Consider the following 26,333-nt stretch of genomic DNA (forward strand, 5'->3'; position numbering starts at 1 on the left):
CTTTCTTCTGTCAAGAAGGTGCCTTGATGTTTTATATTTTGGGCCCTGAGCAGCACAGAGTTGACTCCTGACCCAGCCACATACTTGTCTGAACAAGAACACAACATCTGCTCCCCGTGTGTCCTGTTGTATCAGGGCCAGCCTCAGATGCAGGCAATCCCTTCCCTGACACTTCCTGGATGAAGGTTTCTATATCCCCATCCTCACTTGCCACCTTGACTTGAGAACTCTTAGGCCTGATTCTTTGGAATAAAGCAGCTAAGGGTTGTTGAAAATCATCTGTTGCCAAGGTGGGAATCTCTCATTATTAGATGATGGTCATGAAGATGGTGGCCCGAGTGACGTCCTCTGACTCAACTGATAGTGGGTCAAGTGGGTGATATAGAATCTTACTTCGGAATGTTCCACGAATGGTGGAGAAAGTGCATGAAGCAACTCGGGATGATGGATGGCTCTTCTTCATCCTCTCTTTGGGACTTTATATCCTGTCCTTTAAAAGGACGGTGGCTTGACTGGAGTTTTAATGAGTGTTATGTTGTCTAGGATTCTTAATTTTCTTGTTTGAAAGTCTTGCATAAATGGGAGGACAAAGTGCAGCGCATGCTCATTTTCACATACATGTCTTAAACATCCAGTAAAAGGATAAAAGTGTGTGTGTGTGTGTGTGTGTGTGTGTGTGTGTGTGTGTGAGAGAGAGAGAGAGAGAGAGAGAGAGAGAGAGAGAGAGAGAGAGAGAGAGAGAGAGAGAGAGAGTTCTTTTGAGGGCGGAATTGGGGCTCAACAGCAGCATTTGATGGACTTTAGAATTCATCTCTTCTTCTTCAAGCAGGACGAGAGAACTTGAAGGGTGCCTTTTGCTGGTATAGTCCATCCTTGCCCCCCACCCTCCAATATACATCTGCAAACAGTGTAATATGAGGAGTTCTAGAAAGACCCCATATTTGTTAACTTTCTGTTGGCTGTGATGAAGCACCATGACCAAGGCAACTTACAGAAGGAAGAGTTGGATTGGGCTTATGGTTCCAGAGTGAAGAGTTCATCATGGAGGGCAGGCGTGGATGCAGGCAAGCATGGTGGTTGGAGCAAGAAGCGGAGGGATCACATCCTCAAGTGCAGACACAAAGGAGAATCAGCAAACTGGAAGTGGGGACAGGCTATGCACTCTCAAATCCACCCCATAGTAAATCCTTCCTCCAGCAAGTCCAGACCTCCTCAATGCCACTAAATGGGGACCAAGTGTTCAAGTCCAGGAGGCAATGAGGGAGGTCCTTATTCAAAGCTTTACAGACCCCACAGTCAGACTGATTTCTTCACATATTTATCATGTGGCCTCATATTTTATCATTCTCCTCATTTGCCCATTTGGTGCAACAGTCTTTTTTTTTTTTAAATATGATTTGGTGTTTTGCCTGCATTCATGTCTGTGTGAGGGTGTCTTTTAAGGCATGCAAAACCATGGAAACCATTGGTATTTTCTCTCTGGCGAAGGAAGTGGTCAAAACTGAGTGTCAATAGGGCACAATTCTGATCTTAGCTTTGCTTACACATTGCTGGTTGATCTTGGACATGGCTACTTATCTCTCATGTGGGATTCATCATTGGCATACAGTGGCAACTTTTCATCACAGGGTAGCTGCAATAGAAGTGACTGTTGACCCTAAAGAAAAACATTTTCTATTACCTGTCCTGTTCCTGTGCAAGATTGGGCCTCTTACATGATGAGCCAGAAGAGCTCACACGGTTTGCGTTGTTATTAGGGAACGGCGCTATTTGAAAAGGATTAGGCGGTGTAGCCTTGTTAGAGGAAGTGTGTCACTAGGGGGTGGGTTTTGAGGTTTCAAAAGCCCATGCAAGGCCCAGGGTCTCTCCCCTGGTCTATGGGTCAGGATATGGTTCTTAGCTATTGTTCTAATACAATGTATGCAATCATGCTTCCCACTATGATGAAAATGGACTAAACCTCTGAAACTGTAAGCCAGCTCCAATTAAATGCTTTCTTTCATAAGAGCTGCCTAGGTCCCGATGTCTCTTCACAGCAATATAACAGTGACTAAGACCAGGCCCCATTCTTCTCTGAAGATCTGTAGGTTAATTGTGATTGCTGGGTAAGGGAGAGGCATTTTATTCAGCACTGTAGCTACGGGCATGGTGGTTTAAAAAGTACCCCTTCACCTATGCTCCTGTAACTAAGCCTAATTAAAATCACTGGTTCAAAAATGTAGAAAAAATGCTTTCTTTAAACTTCAGTCAAGTGTTTGGTTGGCTTGCCTCTCTGCAATTATGTCTGAGAACACTTTTGTGCCTGGATTCCCTTTCCTCAGGCTTCCCTGTGAGGGGTGAACCTCTCTTACAGACTGCTGTAAGACGGTGACTGTTTAACTATCCACAGAGTTAGGACTTCGAAGTAGTGCTGTGCTTGAGAGGCACAGGGATATTGGCTTTGTGCTTTATTTACATAGTAAGCAACCATGTTTATTAGGGGTGGATGGGAGTGTTGCCTGGTCCTTAGTGGTCCTGAGGGCCTGTGTAAAGGAAAGGTATGCATTTGCTCTGGCTTCCCTCTCGACAGTTGGAAGTGATGACTGCCTTGGCCCTTCATTAAGGATTCCCTTGCACAACAGCTTCTTAACACCTATCTACTGATCTAACATTGTCAGCCTAGGCCCTCAAGGGGTTGAGAAGGTTATAACCCTTCCCCAAAGAGTGGCTGCCTTCTCAGCTTCACTCAGCCCCTGAAAACTGGTTTCATTCATGATTTCTCCAGTGACAGCATCTTGTTCTGTCATGTGATGCTGTATTCCAAGCACCAGGGGCATGGCAGGAAACTTTTTTTTTGTAGCTTCTCCTTTCTCTGTGTTCATGTGTGTATGCTATACAGACTCCTACAGATGCACAGATAGTAAACCACAGTTTTGGGAGCCATCAGAGGACATCCCTGTACCATAACCGGCCCCCTCAAACATCTTCTAGAACCAATTGACGACCCAACTTAAGAGTTTGGGGAGTCTGAGTTGAATCATTTCAGGGAAAAAAACAAACAATGAAAGAATTTGTTTAGAGCCACCATGGAAACCATACCACCAAGACTTGAAATGTGGTCTCCAATTCTTTTTTTTAATTAACTTTTTGTTTTTTTCTTATGTATGTATTTATATTTGTCTATCTATCTATCTATCTATCTATCTATCTATCTATCTATCTATCTATCATCTATCTATCATCGTCATCATCTATTTATTCATTATATACCAATTTCAGTTCCCCTCTGTTCTCTCCTCCCGCTCCCCCCACCATCCCTCCACTCCACCCTCCATCCGCTTCTCAGAGGGGTTAAGGTCTCCCCTGGGAAGTTAACTAAATTTCTTCTATCACCTCACTGAGGCAGAACCAAGCTCCCCTTCCCCTGCCGAGGCTGAACAAGGTGTCTCTCCATAGAGAATGGGCTCCACAAAGTCAGTTCATGCATTAGAGTTAGATCCTGGTCCCACTGACAGTGGCCTCGTATACTGCCCATGCCACACCATTGTCACTTGTATTCAGGGGGCCTTAACTCCAGCTCTACTTCTTGTCCAAAGGATTCTGCTGCCTGAAGCCCTCTCAGGTGTAGTACCTATTTCTGTCCTGCTAGGTGGCACCAGAAGGCTTCCAGAGGAAAGGGCTCTACATGGATCAGCCTGACTAGGTGCTCAGCCTAGAGAGGGGGAGGGGCACCAGGGAGGTATTGTATGGCAGAGTAAGGAGGAGTAGCTCAGGTTCCCCCTAAATATTGGCTTTAGACTTATTTTTGTTTGGGCTGCAAGCTGGATCGACATGGTGCGGTACAGTCTTTCCTTGGGTCACATTGCAAGGTTGTGCCAGAGTTCAGATGAAATTCAGGCACCCTCCCCACTGTGAAACCCTGTCTCTAGAAAGAATGCCACCAGGTTCTGGTCCCTACCTGCCCTTTGGTCTTACCTTGAGCTGTGAATCTCTCTGGCTAAGCACACACACAGTCTCTGCTTTTAGATTCCCAAGCTTAGAATGCCACCTGACCACTTGCTAATTGTGGAACTGTTGTATTTTTATGAGACTTCTCTCTTTTATTATTTTTTATTGTTTTTATTGAGCTATACATTTTTCCTACTGCCTTCCCTTCCTCCCCTCTTTCCTTCTACTCTCTCCTGTGACTCTCCCCCCCACTCCCAGTTGACTCAGGAGATCTTGTCTTTTTCACCTTCCTATGCCGATCCATGTATGTCTCTCTTAGGGTTCTCTTTGTTGTCTATGTGGCCTATAGGCTGGTTTTTCTTTGCTTTGTGTTTAAAAGTCCATGTGGCTTCTGTTTACCCCACTTCCTTCCTCTACTAGGTGGGGATAGATGTCTGCAAACGGCCTTCAGTCTCTTTATAGTGCTCTCTCATGCAAAGGTAGAGTGTGTTTCCCCACATTCTCGAAACAGGTCGACTTTATAACTTGCTCCCATGAACCCGGTGGTCTGTAAGTATCCAAGTTCTCAGCCACAATCTCAGAAGGTCTTCCAGCTTTCTTTTTACAATTCTGCAGCCATGTGACAGGCCTAGCTGGCCTTCTTGAGAATGAGAGACCGGTGCAGGGAGTGAGATCCCAATCCTTCAGTTTGGATCTCAGATGCATGTGAGCTCCCCTGACATCAGACAATATAAGGGGGAGGTCAGTGCATTGAGCTTTGAGGTAGCTGGGGTACAGTTGAAACTACTGGGCCAGGCTAGATAAGCCTTTATACTGGAGGGTTGCTGTGGGGTTAGGTGGTGGTACACGCATAGACCAGGATCTAGCACACAGTAAACTAACCCAATAATCATTAGGACAACATAATCTCAGATCATTTCCTTCTGCTGTCTGAAATCTAGTCACTCTGATTACTTTATTCTCTCTCTCTCTCTCTCTCTCTCTCTCTCTCTCTCTCTCTCTCTCTCTCTCTGTGCTGTGTGTGTGTGTGTGTGTGTGTGTGTGTGAGAGAGAGAGAGAGAGAGAGAGAGAGAGAGAGAGAGAGAGAGAGAGAGAGAGAGAGATCTGTGCACATGGAGACCAGAGGAGCTTGGGTATTCATCTTCTACCACTCGTTGCCTAGAAACAGGCTCTCTCACTAAACCTAGAACCTAGGTTTGTAACCACCAAACCCTAGAGATCTTCTTACTTGTGCCCGTCCCACCCTTCTGCCGTAATATTGGGGTTACAGGTGCATTTGGCTACACAGAGATTTTTTTTTTGAATGTAGGTACTAGGGATTTGAACTCAACTCCTCATGTTTGTGCTGGAATCACTCACATTGGCAATGGAATGGCAGAGATGACCAAGTCAGCCTAAATTTTGGGTGTGTAGTCTTGCAGGAGAGAAGTAATCAGGTTAGAGTTTCTGAATGTAAGTCTTCTGTGTGCTGCTTCCAGGTCTTACAGCCCATAGGCATAGTTTGTGCTTTATCTCACACTGGGTTAAATAGTCTTAATGCCTTGAGCTTAGGAAAAGTAGTAGGGTATTGGAAGGTAGGGGAGGGCAGGCATTAACTTCCTCATAGCTCATGTTTCACTTCAAATTATTTAGTAAGGACTTGCTGAGGTTTATTGACGAAATGAATGAGTAAATGCAAAGAAGGATGAAAGAATGAATAAATATTCAGGATTCATACCGACAATGTATAGGAAGAATAATAAGAATTTCAGATTGGCCAAGAATTATGGAAATACCAAGTTTATTTTTCTTTTTTTTCTAAAAAAGATGATGACATGTTTCCAGTCAATCAGTAAAAAGATTATACATATAGAACATGTACTAAATGCAATCCCTAGCATTACCTTATAGAGGGAACGTTAGAGCTGCCCTCTGAGTGAGGTGGCACGTCAGTCACTCACACAGCTGGTTTGGTTCACAACGAGTAGCAAAAGAAAGTGACCACTTGGGACCAGATGGCCCAGGCTCCCCAGCATGCGGGAACCTATAACACTGGGATCATTCCAGGCACACTGAGATGGTCAGTTAGTCAAGAAAAAGAGCAGCCTTAGAGTGCTGAGTAGAGCGTGGATCTTGGAAGGGGTGGGGTGTCACATTTTCTCGCCGCCTCCTTATCCTCCTTTCCCTCTGAAGTGAGACTCCTGTTCCTAAGGACAGCTCTTGCTCTCTGAAAGCCTCATCAGTACACCGCATGCAATTTGGACTTGATCTTTATGCCAGGAGCTAGAGCTGCTTCCACTTAATTTGCAAGCGTGGTAGCCTGCTCCAAGGTCCTTTAAAGACTACAGGGAAAAGCAAACACTTAAACTCCAATCTACTGGAGCAAATACTCTGCTATTTTCTATAATATACTACCAGAATTTCTGACTATTGGCAGGAATTAGGAGTCTCAGAAGGAAAGGGGAGTTAGATCCAAGTTTTGATGAATCTCTTCACTTGGAACAACACATGCTTGCTTATCCTTCACTCCTCCCCCACCTCCTGCATGACCATATCAATTTTTCGGTAGGATACTTAAGTTCCTACCTTCTGGCTCATGCTGGCATTATGATATCACAGAGCTTTAGGGTGATGATCAAAAGGGCTCCTCCAATCTTTGTTTTCCACAAGGATGAACAGAGTCAGCCCATTCTGCCATTTGCCATCTTGATTGTTGGGCTATTTCTTAGTATCATTACTTAGGAATTACTTAAGTCACAGGCCAACTCATGGCTGCCGGTGGTGACTTGGGTACAAAGGTTACAGTTTTCCTATCCTTGGACTTTTTGCCCAATATGCAGGCACTGCCTTGAGACTATGGCAAAGAACACTCCTTGACTTAGCTTTGAAGACTTGGAATAGGTCATTGCTGGTAATAGTGGACCTAGCTTATCTTGATAGCCTCTGAGAACTGTCAACTAGCTTTTTATAGAAATCTTTAACATTTTATAGTGTTAACACTTTTGGCATTAACAGTTTCTAGGGATAGGAAACACGTGTAATTTTTTCCCCACGACTGTTTAACTTAGTTGAATCACGGGTCAATGACGGCCATGACACGCTGACATCAGCCGATAATGTGGGTTTTAAACTTGAAGATGCCACTTTGAATTCATAGTTGCTCTGTCAACTGGGCCTCTTCTTGAGTAATGCTATGCTAAGATATTATCCCTGGTTTTTCCCATTGTAAGAGTTGAATGAGGATGGGCAGTTTTGTTTCCAAATAAATCAGTAGTTTGATGAGGAGCATGCTGTGTCCTTTTGGAATACTACCCCAGATGGTGGGGCATGTGGTCCATTAGTGAAAAACCTTTAGTATGTGTATCCTTCCTGCCTCTTATATGAGTTATAACCCCACAGCCCTTGGTAGTATCTGTTGCACTGCACGCAAATCCCATCTAATCCCATTTTCATCTTTAGATGTTGTTTTCTTTGGCTTAGAGCAGTGGTTCTCAACCTGGGTCACAGCCCCTTTGGGAGTCATATGTCAGATAGCCTGCATATCAGATATTTACACTACAAGTCATAACAGTAGCAAAATCACAGTTATGAAGTATCAGTGAAATAATTTTATGGTTGGGGGGGTCATCACAACATGAGGAGCTTTGTTATTAAAGGGATGCAGCATCAAGAAGGTTGAGAAACCACTGGCTTAAAGGAATGAGGCAGCCTCAACTCTGTTGATGGAAGAGATGATATTCCTGACTTGGTACAGGAGTGATCTTGAGAAGAAGCTATTGTGTGTGCAGGTCTCCTCCAAAACTTGAACTCTTGGGTGAGGTGAGGTGATGGCTTGGCAACCCTAGTAACTTCCATATTCTGATACATCTGAAAGATTTATAATACTGGTTGGAGTCTTGGATACTCACTGCCTGGATGCATTGGGGTCATGGGCTTTGCTCACGTAGAAGCACATAAGGATGTGCTTGAGTTAAAACGTTGGAACACAATGTAACAAAATCAAAACATCTGGATCCAGACTATTGTTTTGAAGTTGTGCTGCCTGGCAGAAAGCCAGAGTCAGTGGGCCTGACAGCCAGTGTTGCTCAACCCCTTTGGGGACATCTTTTCCCCAAGGAATTCAACCCTGGTGGAGGGGAACTGATAAAACTGGCAGTCATTCCTCTACAGAGAAAAAGGGACCTAGGTCACTTGTCAGTTATTAAGGTGGTCTCTTCTGAGTTTGCTTCAATCTCCGATTTTTGTAGTCCCCTCATATGAGTGAACTCTGAGACCGGCGATGGCTGCCTTTGCTTGAGAGTCGAGATACATCCTTCTGTCCCCTGATATAGGCTGTCAGAGCCATTGTTCTGTTTGGGCCCAGTAGACATTCCCCAGATGAGAATTTAGCCAAGGTGTCTCCTGAGCATGAGCTATCCCGTGAGAGCTCTCTGTTGCATCTTGGACCCTGGAGAACCCAGTCTTCAACATGCTTCTGCCTGGGAGGGCTAAAGTTCTTTGGGGTGCTGGTTCCTAAGCCCTGCTGTCGTGCAGGTGATACTGACTGGCATGGAGGCTGAACATGGGCAGGGTCCAAAACAGGAACAGAAGCAGAGGCAGAAGCAGGGGCAGGGGTAGGCCTCTGTTTGCTTCTCCAGTTCTGAATTTCGAGGTTTCTTTTGTCTATGGGCAGCTTGTCAATTTTCTGGGCTTTTAAGATGAGAGACTTCCCATATGTGCCTTGTAGAGACAGGAATAAGTACCTAGTGGGAAGTAAAAGAATAAAGGTAGTTTTTGAGTTGTTTGTATCTTCAAATTTCAGCATTGAAAGGGCTCTTAGACTCTAACTTTTCTCCAGTGAGATTGTCTTCATTGTACACTGAGTAATCACTCTCAACGCTAAGGATGCCTGCCCCTGCAGATGGAGGAAGGGAGATAACAGCAGTAAAATACAACAGCAATGCCTATTCTCTTCAAAGAGCCTTGCTGATTACTGATTCCTGCTTTCACAAGCCCACGTGCTTGACAGAGTCAAGGACGAGGAGGCTACCTTTGAGCCCCGGTAAGGCACACATGCTCTCAATCACTTGGAAGCATTGCCAACTTAACTTTACATGAGTGTATTTTGTGATGTTTGTACTATGATGAGATTGTCCTATGCTGTGTTTCTCATGTCTTAGTGTGTCAAACACAATGCACAGTGAATCCAGTGCTTTTTCTGCTGTCAAGCTATGGTCAGATCCAAGTGTTCTTGACCTATAAGCTGGTTTCTTATCGACTGTATACACATTGCATTGTGTGTGTGAGTGTGTGTGTGTGTGTGTGTGTGTGTGTGTAACTCTATATAATTACTCTTTGCCCAGTGAGGAGACTGACACCCCCAGGTGAGGTCTATTGTGTGGTGTGATTTTTTGCAGCATTCCTGGGCCCTCTGGTTGCCAGGATACCCTTTCCCCTCAAACCTTACCCCAGGTGCTGAGGTGATACTGCCCAAGCCTCCTGAAAAGGTCTGAGATCTCAGCATCTCACCCTGACTTGCCCTTTTCTTACCAAGCTGCATGTAGCCTGTGGGAGACTTTAGATTCATCGTCTGGATCCAAATTTAGACATGTGGAAGGGTGAGAAGGCTAACTATACATTATCTTGTATCATAGGCCATGCACATTCCCTTTTCTGAGTGTTATCTAGCCTGGAGGACATGTACAATGTTAATTTTAAAGCCTTGTAAACAGAGAGTCTGATTTTATTGTGTTTGAAAGTTGTATGATGAACCCACAGGGGACAAGAATTTTCTTAAGACTGTAATAGATCCCACCAGTGCCGATAAAATTTTCCTTATTTTTACCAGAGAACCTAGACAACAAAGAGAACCCTAAGAGAGACATACATGGATCTAATCTACATAGGAAGTAGAAAAAGACAAGATCTCCTGAGTAAATTGGGAGTGTGGGGAGCCATGAGATAGGGTAGAAGGGGAGGGAGGAGGAGGAGAGGGGAGTGGAGAAAAATATATAATTCAATAAAAACAATAAAAAAAGAAAAAAGAAAGTTATTTCAATTCAGAATAGTGATTTCTGGGTCTATGGAGGAAATATAAAGTTAGGGGATCAGCGAACCCAGGCTGAAGGCTTGGCACTCACCGGATCTAGGGAGTGAGTTGCAAAGGGAAGGAGAAGTGGGAAGAGAGTCCAAGCATGTGCAGGTCTCAAAAGTCAAGGAAGAGGGACCAAAAACTGTTACTATTTGCTACTACTAATTAGAAGGATTAAGAAAGGGCCCTAGGGGTTAAGCTTGATATGATCATCTGTTTTTAAATCTCTAAAATAGTTTTCATACATCTATGCTTCTAGTTGAAGGGAATTTGTACTGTCCTTTTGTGCTGGGTGAATTAACTGGACCAAGATTAGCGGTCTACTTATCACAAGATTAGCGAGTAAGATCACTGCCCATGATGAGAAACAGGACTTTCAACTTTAAGCCAAGAACAGTGTTCTATAGCAAACATTCTATCATGTGGATTTCTATAAACAAACACGCATTATGCCAAGGTTGTAAGTCAAGTGTCCTTACAATTATTAAAATAATCCCTTCATTATCAGAAGAAATCCCTTTGACCTTAGTAAATAGAATTAAATGGGAATTCCACTTTGTGGTAATATTATAGAATAAGCAAAGATTTGGCCCATATACCATGGTCACTAGCAAGTACATATTTGCTAGTGTTTCCTCAACTCATCCCCATCTGTTCAGCAGGTCATGAAGCTGATGCCCAGCTGTTCATTCCACATGTGTCAACAGTCCTTGCATGTACTTCAAGGGCCTTTATTAAACTGCTGCTGTAGCCTTGGAAGACTGTGGCTCTAAGCACTTTTCTAATGAAGAACACCGGGCTTATAAATTTCTCTTTAGTCTCCAAATAACCTGGGGGATAGAGAAGCTCACTCTGGCCATGATGGTCACAATCGCTTAACTTCAAAATCAGTGGGCAAAACAAACAAAACCCAACAGTAAGGCCAGAGAGGCAGCTCAGTGGTTAGAAGTGCTCTATGCTTTTCTAGAGGACCTGAGTTAAGTTCCTACCACCCACATCAGGTGGCTCACAAATAATCTGTAACTCCAGCTTCAGGCATCTGACACCCTCTTCTGGCCTCCACAGGCACCTACATACATATACATGAACATGATCTGAATGATGGGAAAACTGGGTGTAACAGCTAAACACACAGGTGGTGGGAATATCAGGGATTTGCTACACTCCCAGGAAGGTAGGAGACATCCTAGAACTTTTGAAAATAGTCATGCTGTTATGAGATCAAAGGGTAAAGAGCTTCGGTGGAGGCAAAGACATTTCCAATAGAAGCCACAGCATAGAAGTGAGAGGGTCTGGGACCATTAACACAGCTAAGCAGTTTGGTGGTGTTTATCTCCAAATCCGAAGCAGTGTGGAGGTGAGGCTGGAGGACTGTAGGAGTCAAGCTGGGAGGTCCTGCACACAGCCAGTATCCAGAACTCAATTCTTCTGCGACATTTGCTGACCTCTGTACTACATGCCAGGGTTGTATTTTCCATCTCTAACTCTGTATCAGAAGCCAAGGTTCTGAGATGCCTTAGAAAGATGCCAAAGGCAGATGAAGTAAGGTTCCTCAAGGCTCTCTGCCTACTGCAGGGCAGAGACAGTTGTGCACAGTGTTGCCAGTGGGCATTTATTAGCCTTTAATGACAAGTGGTTCAATTCTGATATGCAAACTGATGAGATCCTGAGGAAGGAGAAAGCTTAAACTGTGCCTACAAAGACATTATTGTCAACTTTACCCATTTTTCTGACTGGAGCGTGGGGTCGGAGAATGCAGCACCGGCTCTTCAGTCAGGAGAGCCTTGTTACCACTGCGATTTGTACTGGTAACATGGACATATCTGGGTACTCAGACCTTCAGCTGTTTCAAGGGCTAAAACCTTAGCTCTGCCCAGTAACTGGCTGAGAGAAATAGAACCTTTGGGGCTGTATACTGTGTAGCAATCTCGAGCTCCACAGGGCAGCATTATCGCTGCTGGCATTTTCCTTGAAACTGTGAAAGCAACAGTTTTTGGGTCAGAAGTGTCAGAAAATAGTGTGTGATCACGAGCGATTTATCTGGGTAACAGAGCCTTTGTGAAATGTCACACATGTTTTTAAACTTTGGCACTATTAAAATGTTGGCTATTTTACAAGAAAGTTAAAATTTCAGAGAGAAGTCTGAAGCTCTGCTTCACAGTTCTTTCCTGTGCTGAAAAGATGTTCCTTGTCCCCATGTATGCGCTCCACATGGCTTGCTAGGACTGCTCTTGCTCCTACAGGCACTGGGGTGTGAGACTCCCTGACTAGCAGAAAAGATTACAGAGCTTAAACAAATCCTTCCTTATCACACAACAAAATTTCTAAGCCAGGAAATTACAATGACTCCTCCCACATTACGTGGTCACAGTGGGGGCCATTTTGCTTCTCTGTGGTTGACCTAGGACCAGAGTTCGTGTTATTTTTCCTCTGTCTTATTGTTCCTTTTTCGTTTTTTATTTGTTTGTTTTGTTTTTGTTTTTTGGAGACAGGGTTTCTCTGTGTAAACAGCCCTATCTATCCTGGCACTAGCACTTGTAGACCAGGCTGGCCTTGAACTCACAGAGATCCTCCTGTCTCTGCCTCTCGAGTGCTGGGATTAAAGTACACCACAACTACCCAGATGTTTTTCTTTTCTTTTCTTTACTTTTCTTTTTCTTATTGTTTTTTTATCCCAGTACCTTGTGTCAACAATCTCAAGGCTCCAGTCAACTTGGCTGATTTAAAGCCTTTATGAAAGTATACCTCGAGGTGTAGCTGTGTGGGTGTGGGTGTTTCAAGGAAGGGTTAGCAGAGGAGGGAAGCGCCCCCTCGAATGTGGTCTGGGGTCCTGGGTTATGCAGAGAAAGTGAGCTGGGCACCAGCATTCATGTCTTTGCTTTCTGAGCTCCTGAGCACTGTCACTGGCTGCCACGACAGACTTGCCCTCCAAACTGAGAGCCAAGACAAGTCCCTCTCTCCTCAAGTTGATTTGGCCAAGCAGCCCTTCACAGAAGTGAGGGCTGTGGGGATTTAGGGGAGACTGGGAATTTTATAGGGCATTGTCCAAGAGCTCAAACCTGGGTAGAAGAGCCGCAACTGGTGTGAGCAGGCAGATGAGGTAGAATGTGGGGTCTGAGAGCTGCCTTTCCATCACCCCGTAGGGATTGACAGGGCTGTTGCAAGTAACACAAATGGCGTTGTAGATGAGGGAAACCACGAAGTACATCAAGAAGCTGCCGAGGAGGACAAGGCCGTGGAGGACAGTCTGTAAAGGGGACAAAGAAGACGCTGTTGGAAGTTCTGATTAGATTATAGGGCAGCAAAATGCACATAGCTTAATTAATCTTTGTTTTAAACCTTTTTGAAGAGGCACACACATATCAAACACTCACAAAACAGGCAGCTTAGTGGACCAAGCATCCATATTGCTCTACCTAGCTGGGCTGTGAAAACTGGCTCGGCTTTTTAACATTCTATTTTTTAAAATGTAATGGCTAGGAGCATCCTAGACAGTAAATTCATTTGAGGGGAATATTTCAAGCATACTAAACCTTATAGACACAATTAAAGTAACCATATATCTCTTGTAAATGGCCTGGCTATCTATTTTTAGGCAAGTTCTGTACATGTTTATGGATGAATTCTTACTTTATCATATATATGTATTCCTTTTGCTTGTGGATTGGATGTTGTTGTCTACTCCCAAATCTACACGTTGAAACTCTCAATTGACAGTATTTGAAAATGGGACTTTTGGAATTTAGAGTCCCCCATGAATGGACTTACTGTTGTTATAAGAGACACGAAAGAAAAGATACTTTTCTCTCTTTTCCTTCCAGGGATGTGTAATAAAAGCTTTTTCCTTGTGTGTCATTATAGATGTTTCTAATTCTACTTTCCAATTTGATAGCTTCCCTTCCTCCCTCCCTCCCTCCCTCCCTCCCTCCCTCCCTCCCTCCCTCCCTCCCTCCCTCCCTTCCTTCCTTTGCTGTCTGATCTAGAATGAATTGCACAGATTGTACTTTTAATTTCAAAGCTAATTTTTCATTTGGGGGAGTTCTAACAGTTTCCAGAGCTGGTCTCAATTCCTAGTATCAAAATCACGTCTTTGCCTCATATATCCCTCACTCACTGTTTCTGATATAACCACACCCCAGGAGCTTATCAATACCATAGTTTTCCATAGCTTGCTTTGTAGGGTAGAGACAATTGGACCAACAATAAATGGAGCTCTAGACTCCCCTACTATACAGGAGCCAGACTCCCCACTGGTATACTTTCCCGCCTCCTAGAAAGCACACCGTACCTCACCGTCTCTCCATTGTGTCATAGTCTCTTCTGGTATTGATGGGCCATAAAGAACATGAACTTAGGACAAAAGAGGCATAGCCAGGCTTACCACTTTGTTCTGTCGCTACTGGCACACATTAGAGAGATCGATTTCCAGGATGAGACCTCCCTGATCCAGAGGTTCTCTTGGGGCCTCTTATTGGCCACTTAGTAAGCTTTTGATGGTGAAAGGGGGTGAAAAAGAAAGCTTCATTGTAGAATGCAGGCATGTGTTGAGCCTACCTGGAGGTATTTTTATATTCAAATTTTCAGTACATGTGCTTTTAGCAACAGTCATCTTAACATGACCATGGAAAGATCTTTCTTTACTGTGATCTCTGTGTACCATTAACTTTGTCTTTGTATTGTTAGCAAAGTGGTTAAAAGCAAAAGGGTCAGAATGACAGGGATCAAAACTCACTTCTAGTTTGAGCTGCTTGGGACAGATTTCTTAACCTTGCTACATCTATTTCTAAATCTGTAAAACGGGATGATTAAAAAAAATCTAACACCAAGTACATAGTGAAGTTAAATGAGGTAATGTATGTACATCATGTAGATTAATACTTGGCATAAATTTTTGAACTCTTTAGAGTTATTAGCAAAACTCAGTGAGAGAGCTTGTTCTTTCTCTGTACATGTATGTGTGGGTGGGTGTAGAAACTAGAGGTTGATTTTGGTGTCTGTTTTCCTTAAACTCTGTCTTATTTTTTGGGACATGTTTTCTCACTGACCATGAGGCTCACTGATTCAGTAAGATTAGCTAGCCAACCAGTTCCAGGGATCCTCCTAGCTCCACTTTCCTGGCATTGGGATTATGGGTACATACTAACATATCTGGCTTTTTTTTTTGTGGGTGCTGGATATCAAATTCACGTCCTCATCTTATAGATTAAGCCACTTCCTCAGCCTGCCTTTTATGGTGTAAGATCCCTAAATGCAATATTTGGCATGTTTGATATGTGGTAACTAAGTAAGTAGGTTATAGCCTTGTATCCACAGCTTCAGCTGGGCTCAGGCTAGCCTTTCCTATCTCTTCAATGCTCCTGAATTTTTCATCACCATAAATCTAGTTTTGGAACTGTCTCATTGCTTTATGGGCATTGCTATTGTCATCATGACTAGATGCTGAGGCCAGCAATGTTAGCATCTTTGCCAATTCCAATGCTTTATAGGGGCACAGTGAGAGACTCATGAATTTACCGAGCTAGACCAACTATATAGAGTAGAAGAACTCAGAAATTTGAGTACATTCAGTGAACAAGAATACGATTTTTAAGCTATAAGGCCTATGGGATCCTTACCCATGTCTTCATTTCCATTGCCTGGTGCAAGAGGATGGTAATGAGGGAGATGGTGTTGATTGGTGTTCCGAAGGTAAAGACATCTATATCTGAACCTCTGTAGGTCTAAGGAGGAAGAACAGACAGGCACGGTCAAGGAGGCATACCCGAGCATGCATGGATTTAAGGCTATGTGTTCAATACAATGAAGCCAGGGAGGGAAGAAATATGGTGAAAAGAAAGGAGAAAAGAAGGGGTTGATTCAAGGAATGGACAAGAGGAGAGATGAGTGACAAGATTAAATTGTTTAAGGACATGTTTGCTCTGGTGAAGTCTGGAAAACCCCTGTGGAATGGGTAAACAGAAGCTTCTTGAGCATTCTCAGGCACATCACTGGTTGCTGAGGGTATGTATATCTACCTTTAAGGAGACCGTGGTGCTATAAGGCAGTCCTATAGCTCTCACTCCCTTAGACACCCTGGGAGCACATTTATCGGCTGAAACCAGATTATGATAAGGGAAAATGTAGTCCAGACAGAGGTCAAGTTTCAGAGTGGGCAGTATAATGGTTGGGCTTTGTTAACTTGACATAAATTTAGACATATCTGGGAAGAGGGAATCTTCATTGAGAATATGCCTTCATAAGTTGTCCTGTAGGCAAGTCTATGGAGTATAGTCTTGATTAAAGATAGGTGTGGGAGGGTGCTACTCCTTGGCAGGTGGTCCTGGTTGCTATAAAAAAGGCTGCCAGGTAGTGGTGGCACATGCCTTTGATCCCAGTACTCGGAAGGCAGGTGGATTTTTGAGTTCAAGTTCAAGCCTGGTTGGTTAACAGAGAGAGTTACAGGATATCCAGGGCTACATAGATAAACCCTGTGAAAAAGCAAGCCAGCTGATCAAGCAATGAGGAGCAAGCAGTTAACAGAATTCCTTTGTGGCTTCTGTTTCAGTTTCTGCCTTCATGTTTCTGACTTCCTTCAGTGAAGGACTGTGATATAAAACTGTTAGATGAAAAAATCCTTTTCTCTCCAAGTCAGTTTTGGTCATGGAATTTCATCACAGCAATAGAAACCCTAACTAAAATAAATGCTCTTAGCTCCAGGGCAGGAAGTATAGGGGATAAGAAATATAAGATGCCATCCTGCCCAAATGTACCTCCTCTTCATGGGAGGTACCTTTGCAGAATTTTTTTGTAGTCATTCAGAAGGGAGAATTACAGACATGATGTAATTTCAGGGTGATAGTATACAGCACAGAGAAGGCAAAAGCAGTAAGAGGCAAAAGCAGAGGAAGACAGATAACACAATCTCTTACAATACAATCTCTATCTAAACAGGGCCATGAATCAACTCTGTACGGTTTTCCCATGAGGGGAAATAACCCAGCGTAATGACAGCTTTTGGTTTTTCAAGAGACCCAGAAATGAAGTTTTGCATAAAGTGTTCTGTTTTCCCTAATACCTTGGGTGGGATGTGCCTAGCTACCAATTTGGAGTCTCTGCTATGGCGTATGTAAAAAGGTGCTAGTGGTCTGTGATTTTGTATAACGAAGCCCCATTACACACCATGACTTCTATGACTAGGATGGGACTATATGACTTACCAGGTAAGGGATAAAGAAACAGATGAGACTCTGGTAGAACGCATCAGCCATGGAAATCCAGAACCTTGGCAGGTTGTAGCACTGCAGGGAAGAACACACCAATAACTCAGCATCCTGGGGAGCCTCTGGTTTTTGTAAGCATCTTCCTCATGTGTGGCTGAGCTTAACAGTATGATACTTTGCATCCCTGTCATCTTAGCTCCAAGAGAATGGAGTCTTAGCCCTGCCAGTCAAAGATGTTGTCTTGTAGAAATTATGAACCTTCTCTGAGAACTGCTTTCTTTCCCCAGAGAAGTTCAAGGGGACTAAGTGCAACTGTGTCTTGATATCCAGGAAGTGCTGTCAATGCCACTCATTAGCTCTGTCACTAGGACTGCTCTTCTGAATTCGCTACGTCCCCTCTGAAGTGGAAAGCTCACTCATAGACAAGGATCAATGCTCCCAAGAGTCAGAGATCAACTGCTTTAGAGATAAGAGTTCTCATCTTATGCCTTGCTCTTCTCCCTTTTTGAGAAAAAGGAAACATGATTTATTATGTTTTTTTTAAAATAGTAGCTGCTATGTTGTATAGCCAGCCTGCCTGTGGGGAGGGTAGAATTAGAAGAGCCTGAGATGGGCTTGCTCCTCCCCCTCCTCTTTAGCTTGCCTTTTTGGGCTGTTGCATTGCTTTCTCCTCTGTTTATTTGTTAGGACTTGGTTTGGTTTGATTCTTTGGTTATCCACAAAAACAAAACAAAATAAAAACCCCAAACAGTGGCTTTTAAGAACACTACCTATGGCTTTGTCCTCCTTCATTCAAGGTGCCATGGTACTTACTGTACCCTCAGATATTTCAAAGGTCTTCCCTTACAACTAACTCCATTGGATGCAGCCAATGTTGCTCTCATCTCTCTGTCTGGCTTTCTTGTCTGTGCCTTGGCTAGTCTCACCACTTGGATTATTTCTTCAGTCCATTAAGAACTTCATAGAAACCTGCTTAATAACTTCCTATGCTTTCTTAAGTTTACTTGAAATAGTGCTAGACTCTAGGCAATGATGATATCTAGTTCTGCCTTCCTTAGAGTGAAACTGAAGCATTCAGGTGCCTCACCAATGGTGAGAAAACTAGTTGTTGGACATAGGGATCCCCCAAACTATGTGTGATTATTTGGAGATGATTTGAGTGTGTCCCCAAAGGCTCCTGTGTTGGAAGATTGGTCCTCAGAATGGTGATGTTTACAGTGTGGTGCCTAGCGGGAGGTGGTTAGGTCACTAAAGGAGGGTGCTTTTCTTGATGAGACTAATGCTGGTTGTATGAGAATGGGTTGCTAGAGTCATCTTTACCTAGGAGTCTTCCTGCCACACCATGTGATCTCCCCTGTTACGTATATTCACATCACGATGCACTTTCACAGTGTGATAGAGCTGAGGAGGCCCTTGCCTAGAAGGCTGAGCAGACAGAGCTACACGATCTCAGACTTGTAGCATCAAAATTATGAGCTAAATAAAATCCTTTGTGGTATTACCTAGCCCTCAGTGTTCTGTTAGAGAAACAGAAAATGTGCTTGTAACTGGGTCTTTGGAGTTTGATTGTTCTACTTCACAGCCTGGAGGCACGAGGTCTTACCATATGTACTCCCCCCTTCAGCTATGGTAGTTGAATATTAAAATAGACTTACTGGTCTTATCTAACATTCTTAGCAGCAAGTATGAAACAGGCTAGAGTCACCCAAAGTCACACAGGAGGCAAGTGACAGAACTGTGGCTAGTTCCCGACTCCCAGCCCGATACTCTCTCTGTCCAGCAGGGGGACTATCAGAGCTTAGGGACAATCTAAAGCTACCCCCATTCTTGCTGCAGCTCCTCACCTCGGAGTTTTGGCCACTCTTGTATAACTCAGGCAATGCCAGGAGTGTTTCTGCAGAGACATCTTTATCGAGGATTCCGAAGACAATGGGAGGCAAGGAGGTGAAGAAGAGATTGAAGAATATCATCTGCCAATAATCGATCATGGTGGAGCCGGAGAAACCACAGAAGAACTGGTACCAGAACAGCAGGTTGACATAGCACTGCAGGCAGGGAGCAGGCTTCGTGAGTGAGGTCTCTGCTTGGAGTATGCTGGACTATGGTGGCTAAGAGCACAGGTTTGGGAAGTGGAGAGGCCTGATTTTACATCCCCAGGTGTATCAATTACTTGCTCTATGACCTTGGACAAATGACATCATCTTTCCAAACATCACTTTGTCATCTACCATGGCACATAATACACGAATAGTGTCCCAGTGGTACTGGAGAGTGGGGGATGGGTGACAGTGATAGCTGAGCTGTGGATTCCTAGGTAAGATGGCAGGCTGCAGGGTGCTTCTGTGTAAGTCCATAAAGGAGAGAACAAAAGTAAGAATAAAGAAACCTTATCTTAAACAGAAATAGAGGACAAGCTTAGGAAATCACGAAGGAAGTGAAAGGAACCAAGATGTGTCATACAGCAGAAGCAGGTGACACAGAGCCTGGTAGAGGGAGGAAACTCAGAAGACAGATGAAAGCCAGGTGTTATCCAGCTGGGACAAGCCCACAGCATTCATGGGAGTCAAACACAGTGGATTTTGGTGAAACAGATGCAAATGGGTCAGACATGGAGATGAACCCCGTTTTCCCACATTGTAAGGAGAGAGGCAGCAGCTGAATGTCTTGTTGAGAGTGGAAACAATCTATCCCAAGACCCAGCAATACCATTGTTGGGTATATACCCAAAAGATGTTCAATTGTACCGCAAGAACATGTGCTCAGTTATGTTCATAGCAGCACTATTTGTAGTAGCCAGATCCTGGAGACAAACTAGATGCCCCTCAACCAAAGAATGAAAACAAAAATGTGGCACATTTACACAATGGAGTACTACACAGCGGTAAAAAATAATTGACAACTTGAAATTTACAGGCAAATGGATAAATCTAGAAAAAACTGTATTGAGTGAGGGAAGACAAACACAAAAAGACAAATATAATATGCATTCACTCATAAGTGGCTTTTAGACATACAGCAAAAAAAAAATCAGCCTACAGGCCACAACCTCAGAAAAATTAGACAACAAAGAGGACCCTAAGAGAGACATACATGGATCTACATAGGAAGGTGAAAAAGACATGATATCCTGAGGAAATTGGGAGTTTGTAGGGGGAACAGAATAGGGTAGAAGGGGAATAGGGAGGAAGATAGGGGACTAGAGAAAAATATATAGCTCAATCAAAAGAAAAGAAGAGTCAGACCTGTAACTGAGTTAAATGGATTTCTAGACCCTGTGTGGTGAAATTCTGTTGCTGCTCACTGAGCAGTGCTCAGAGCTCAGTACGAAGGTTCTCCAACTTGAGTTCAAAGAGATGTACACAAATTTCTAGACAGAAATTCAACAAACAATACAATGCAACTCTTCATAGTAACACAATTCCTCAACCATGGAATTAAAAAATGCTCAAGTCGGTAAGAGCCTGGAAGAAGGTTTTGAAAACTTCAAAAGAGTATACAAACAGGCAGCTAACTTCAGCTAGGGTGCTAGAGAGGAAAGTCACAGCACAGAATGAAAATTTATCAAGGAAATTAAGATTCAGAGGGAAAAAAAGAAAGACATATTGAAAGTGAAAATTCAACGAACCTAATAGAAAACCTGGCAGAAAGCATTAGATGGGCAGTATCCTTTGCCATTAGTCATAACCACCTGTGACGGTATCACTAACATCCCTAAATGAAGGTTATTAATAAATATCAATACCATAGCAATGATTTTCATAGCTCCAAGACACCCAGCTTCACTTTACCCTAATTGAAGGCTAGCAACAAGTACTTGAAGTTCCAAAATTCTTTCTTTCTAGCTACTCTGGACCTTTCCTGATACTATCTCTGGGTTCCATAGTAAGATATATCAAGACATCCATGGCCAACAAAAGCAGAAAGTATTTATTGCCTAGCCTTTACGGGAAGAAGCTTGTTGTCCCTATGTGGACAAAACATCTCCTGAGAGCAAGGAAATACTCTCCCTGGTTCAGTGCCCACGCTATGCCCAGTGGCTAGCACACCGCCTAGAACACAGCAGACATTTCCATAGATATCTGAATGGATGAAGTGAATCTTTGGTCCTGATCTTGAAAATTTAACATCACAGAGTATATCCTTCCCCTGGCGACCGGTTTCCACTTCCCCTTCCTAGCTATAGGCTTTGCATCTCCCAGATGCATCACACTGAACCCCATGACAGCATGGGCTCAGATTGGGTGCCTGCTCATCTACCCTAGATGCCCCAGTACAGTAATTAATTCATTGTTCAAATTTCAGAGCAGGCAGGGTTTTAATCCCTCTGGAATTGGTTTTGGATATGGAAGTCATAGTTCCCCACCCTCTAATTGCAGCTGGGAGATAATACCGCATCAGTATGGCAGTTCTGAGCTTAGCAACGCGCTAGAAATAAGTATCACTTGAGCTTGGAGAGCGTGGCTGGCTGGAGAGATTGCCTTTCCGCTTCACAAATTTAACGCAGAGAAGAGGCGGTGCTGATTCAAAAGAATGACTCCTTGGATGCAAAAGACAAAAATGAAGCAGGGTGTTTTGAATTCTAAGTAAACGTTCTTTCGTGTTCAGAGTGAATCTCAAGTCAGACGGAGTGACTTGCTTGCATAGACAGTGCTGAGACAATACCTCCACCCAGTCTGCTGAATTTATACTGTTTTTGTCGTGCTGTTCTTTTACATATGTGTATGTGTTGGACTTCGGACAGAGACAGTCACCTCTGAATAAGGATGACTATGTTTAGACAATGGACTAAAAGGAAAATGATATAATTTTTAGGCCACTATGTTTGTCTTCCATCATCCCAGTGTTAACTGTCCAGTTTTCCTTGTACAAAAGGGAATCAAATTCTATTTGGATCAAAGATCCTCAAAGTAGGCAATGGAAACTCCATTCCTTGCTCCATCCCTTAGTCCATCTATGTTTCGCTATCTCACTGCTAAACTGATGGTTAATCTTGGACTTTTCAAACAAGAGCCTTTGATGGCTTCAATAGCTCACCTGGCATGTTCTTGCTTTGGGGCCTTATCAGGAGAGAAATCAACATTAATCTGGGATCCATAGCGTTACTATCTCATGCCACAGACCCATAATAAATGAGCCAACTAGCCACAGACTGATACCTCCAGAAGAATGAGCCTCAACCAACCCTTTCATCATTGTAAATTGATTATCCTAGGTATTCTGCCACGCTGGTGAGGCGCTGACCAGCACAGGGCACATGAGAGACAGGAACTATTATCACTTGCATTTTGCAGAGGGAGAAACATATGTTTGGAGACAATTACCAAATATGGGAATCTAGGTTGGCACTTAATCTGACTCCAGGATCCATATTCATAAGCTTTCATGCTGTTCTTATGTGCCAGGGGCTTTCCACAAAGCATAGCCAGTTCTTATGACAATATCACAGTAAGTAATACCAGCCTCCTTCCTGTTTTAAAATTATAGAGGAAACTATGACCTATGGAGAATGTAGTGTTGTCCAAAGTTACATAGATAGTGAGATCTCAAATCCAGGTCAGAGGACTAGCTCCCTTGAGTTGAAATGCTTGCTCCACTATTCCGAGGACACAGAGTTCTTATAAGGACCCGCAAGGCCTGAGTGGAAGGTTACACAGGGGACACTCACCACGTTCTTGTAGAAGTAGTACACTACCATCCTGGCCAGGCGTGAGTAACACCAGTGGCCGTGCACGAGCAGCAGCTTCTTGAGGTGGCTGAATCGGGCAATGGCAAAGTCGCTGGACATGACGGCCTAGGAGGGAAGAACGGAGACATCAGTTTTCACACACAACCATCGCTGGCCCCAAAGATGCTCCCTTGAGGACAATGCTTTCCTCTAGGTCTGCATCATTCAAGGCTTGAATGATTCCTTATTGTGTCATCATTCTTGGGAGGCACTTTGGGTTCGGACATCCCTCCCTCTCTTCTTGGAAGCTGAAATATTACCAGAATCCAAGAAGGGCAAGTGAGAGGGACCAATACTCCACTTGGTCCCGCATTTCTGTCCATTTATGTAATAATCAGTCATTAAAGCCCAGTGTCAGTATCTGTTCTAGGGGCGAACCAGGAAACTGATCTTCACCAGGTGATTCTCCAATCCCTGAGCACCCTTGGGAACCCCTCAAGCAGGCAATTAGCATGATTTAGAGATGGCACTGTTGGTTGGGAAGCTCATATACATGGTGCTAGGATGGACATTTTGTCCTTGGAGTTATTTATAATAAGATACAGTCTAGAGGTCTCTTCAAATGAGGTTTAGATGTTTTGGTTAGAAATCTTCGTATGAAAACTTTTCAGATTACTTCAACTTCTTGAGCCTTAGTTTTACTGTCTGGAAAAGATGATTACCAATCTATAACATATTATTATTATTATTATTATTATTAAAATTCCACGTGGTAACACACAAATATGAAGTACCCAACATTGCTGGCGTACGGTAACCACCTGAAGGGTAATAATGAGCTATGGCTGCCTTTCTTATCCTCAGCATTGAATTTAAGCAGTATCTTCCCTGGTGGTGAAATTATGATCACTGATGGTTCAAACTCACAAAATGGGGTCTGTTTTAGTGGGAAAGAACAGTATCTCACTTTAGTATGCTTGTTCCAAATAGAATTTTTAGAGAATTAGGTACACCATAAGACTGTACAAATTAATTTATTAGTCAATAAAATATTTCCAAACGTCCCAACCTCTGTCACTCCTTATGGAGGTCACAGAAGGCTTTGTGGAGTCAGAGAAAGGCTTATATGCTGTTCAGCCTTGGAATATAGCTACCATTGCCTCTGGTAAAAGGCCACATGTCCTCAGTGTTACTCTGTTTCTGGGAGGACCAGATGATAGGATTTTGATGACAGAGGACACAGAGGCATGGAAGACACCCCTGACTGCCAGTTAATAATTTTATGATGCTCAAAGGATGATTTATTCTGCACTGAGGGATATTTCTCAGATCTCCAGGAAAAGTAAAGGAGATCAGCAAAGAAAAAGCAGTTAAGTCATACATTACCTGCATGCCCTCCTGCCCAGATATTCCAATGCCAATGTCAGCAGCTTGAATCATGCTTACGTCATTTGCTCCATCACCTGGAAGGAGAGAGGTCACATTGTGCCTTCATTCTTTGTCCAATTGCTCGGTGATAAGAAATCTCAGAGTGTCCCCATTTGCACAGCTGAATCCTTTCAATGTTTTTCTAGATACGATAGCATTGCTACAATATTTGGTCTGAAAGTTGTCTTCTTCTTTTTTAAACTATGAATGAGAAACCCCGATTTATTAAAAATATTTTAATGAATATTTTTTACTGTCCCCTCCCCAGTGGTGATCAAAAGAGTCCTTTACAATTTACAGAAAGGTGTTTGCAAATGTCAGAAAAGATCTTGCTGAAGAGCAAATCAAGACTCTGACCCATTTTGGTCAGGACAGTCCATCTAGTTAAGGCACTCATACTGGAACTCGGGTCTTTCTGTTCTGATTCAGAGGCTGTTAGAACTTTGATGTGGTATGTTCCCTAAAACGCTTATATGTTCAAGACTTGGTCTCTGGCTGGTGGATCAACTCACTGGGAACTGATCGGGTCACAAGGCCTCTAACTTTATCAGTGGAACCATCTGTTCATGGATTTATAATTTGATGGCATTCTCGGGAGCTGGCAAGAGGTAGGTTCTGGCTGAAGGAATGGGTGACTTGGGGCATGACTTTGAAGGGTGCCTTCTCTCAGGCTCTTTTTTGTCTCTCAGTTTTTGATTGCCATGAGGTAGCATACCTATTCTACCACACTACCAATATGTTTTTTTTTTGTGTGTGTGTGCTAGAGCTAGAACAAATGCTACCATGGAGTCACATTCCTAGATCATCCACCATGATGTCCTGCCTCCCACATCAGGAGAATGCAGAGTAGTCAAAAGAGGACTGAAACGGCTCCAAACCATGAGTCAAATAAAAAGTTCCTTGCTTGAAGCTAGTCAGGCCAGATATTTTATCACAATGACAAATAGGTAACTACCACAAGGTAGAGCTTTCTCTACCTTATCTTGACTTGAACCAGCTACCATACCAAGATGACTAGAATTCTGGGGTAGCCAGAGCATCAGAGACTGTGCATAACGCCCAAAGGAATGGATGACACTCAGTTTTCTGTATGAATAGAGAAAAAAAGAGATCGACTCACTTTTTTTCTTTGACTGAGATATATTAATCACATTGAATGAATTGAGATTTCATAAAACCAGAAGTAAGGCCATGAAAACACCTTCCCTGCTACATGCCACATGCTCTACTTCCATTAACAGGACTATCAAATATCCTATTCTCTGATGAAGCAGAACCTCTGTGTCTACAATGTCCAGTGCAGAAACTGCTGCCATCTTCTATCTATTGGAATGTGGCGGGTGAAGTTCTATTTAATTAAGAAGCCACATACAGCTCTATACAGAGAGAGCATCCTACAGATCCCAATACTCCTCAATGCTTTATCTTTTAAGCCAGAGCTCAGGAAACTAAACTCTAATGGATCCAAAAAATATTTTAAACTTTGTAAGCCATGAGACGAAGTCAAATAATTGTTGCTGGTGAAAGGTTGATAGTTATAAATTTTACATTTAAAAATACAAAATATGTAGTAGTCTGGACACAGCCTGTAGGCTATGTTTCTTAAGGCCTATTCTGGACTGTGTTGACTAGATTCCATTCCTGGCCCCACTTTTTGTTTCCTAAAAGCATCTCATATTCAAGCTATAATTAAGTTTACATTGTTTATCACAGAAAATATGGAATTGGAGAGGAGAGAGGATAATTTTCCCTTAATTACTTGGCAACAAGTATATTGAGCTTTAAAATGTTCCCATTAATATTGTACCCCATAAATTTATACAAGTATGTATCAATTAAAAATCTAGCATTTGACTTTCTAGGTAGACTTTGTTGTTACAAAAAGCATTCTTTTCTCAATAGCTCAGCAGTCCATAATTTTAATCCTTTGGAAGGCAGAATAAATCTCAGCTTGAACTTCTGTTGGCACACCAGGAGAAGCAGAGGTGTGGAATCATGCTATTTCTTGCCTGGTTGGGTTTGTTTCTGTTGCTGTGGGAGTGACGCCGACCTCTAACCTCAGAGA

The 26,333-nt window shown here is 43.1% G+C and overlaps 1 protein-coding gene across 2 annotated transcripts in view; it reads right to left on the reverse strand.

Moving 5' to 3' along the window:
- Positions 1-5,690: 5,690 nt before the first annotated feature.
- The window catches only part of Atp10b (ATPase phospholipid transporting 10B (putative)), a 223,183-nt gene continuing 202,540 nt past the window's right edge, over positions 5,691-26,333 (reverse strand). For both annotated transcript variants that reach the window (XM_075941300.1, XM_075941299.1), the window contains 7 exons: positions 24,227-24,303; positions 22,841-22,966; positions 19,020-19,220; positions 17,173-17,253; positions 15,592-15,696; positions 13,036-13,223; positions 5,691-8,648 (listed from right to left, as the gene is read on the reverse strand). In XM_075941300.1, coding sequence (XP_075797415.1) covers positions 8,159-8,648; positions 13,036-13,223; positions 15,592-15,696; positions 17,173-17,253; positions 19,020-19,220; positions 22,841-22,966; positions 24,227-24,303 — 1,268 coding nt within the window. In that variant the 3' untranslated portion in view covers positions 5,691-8,158. The remainder of the gene's footprint in view (positions 8,649-13,035; positions 13,224-15,591; positions 15,697-17,172; positions 17,254-19,019; positions 19,221-22,840; positions 22,967-24,226; positions 24,304-26,333) is intronic.

This window comes from Microtus pennsylvanicus, chromosome 11 (assembly GCF_037038515.1).
Source record: "Microtus pennsylvanicus isolate mMicPen1 chromosome 11, mMicPen1.hap1, whole genome shotgun sequence".
In the NCBI taxonomy this organism is placed as follows: domain Eukaryota; kingdom Metazoa; phylum Chordata; class Mammalia; order Rodentia; family Cricetidae; genus Microtus; species Microtus pennsylvanicus.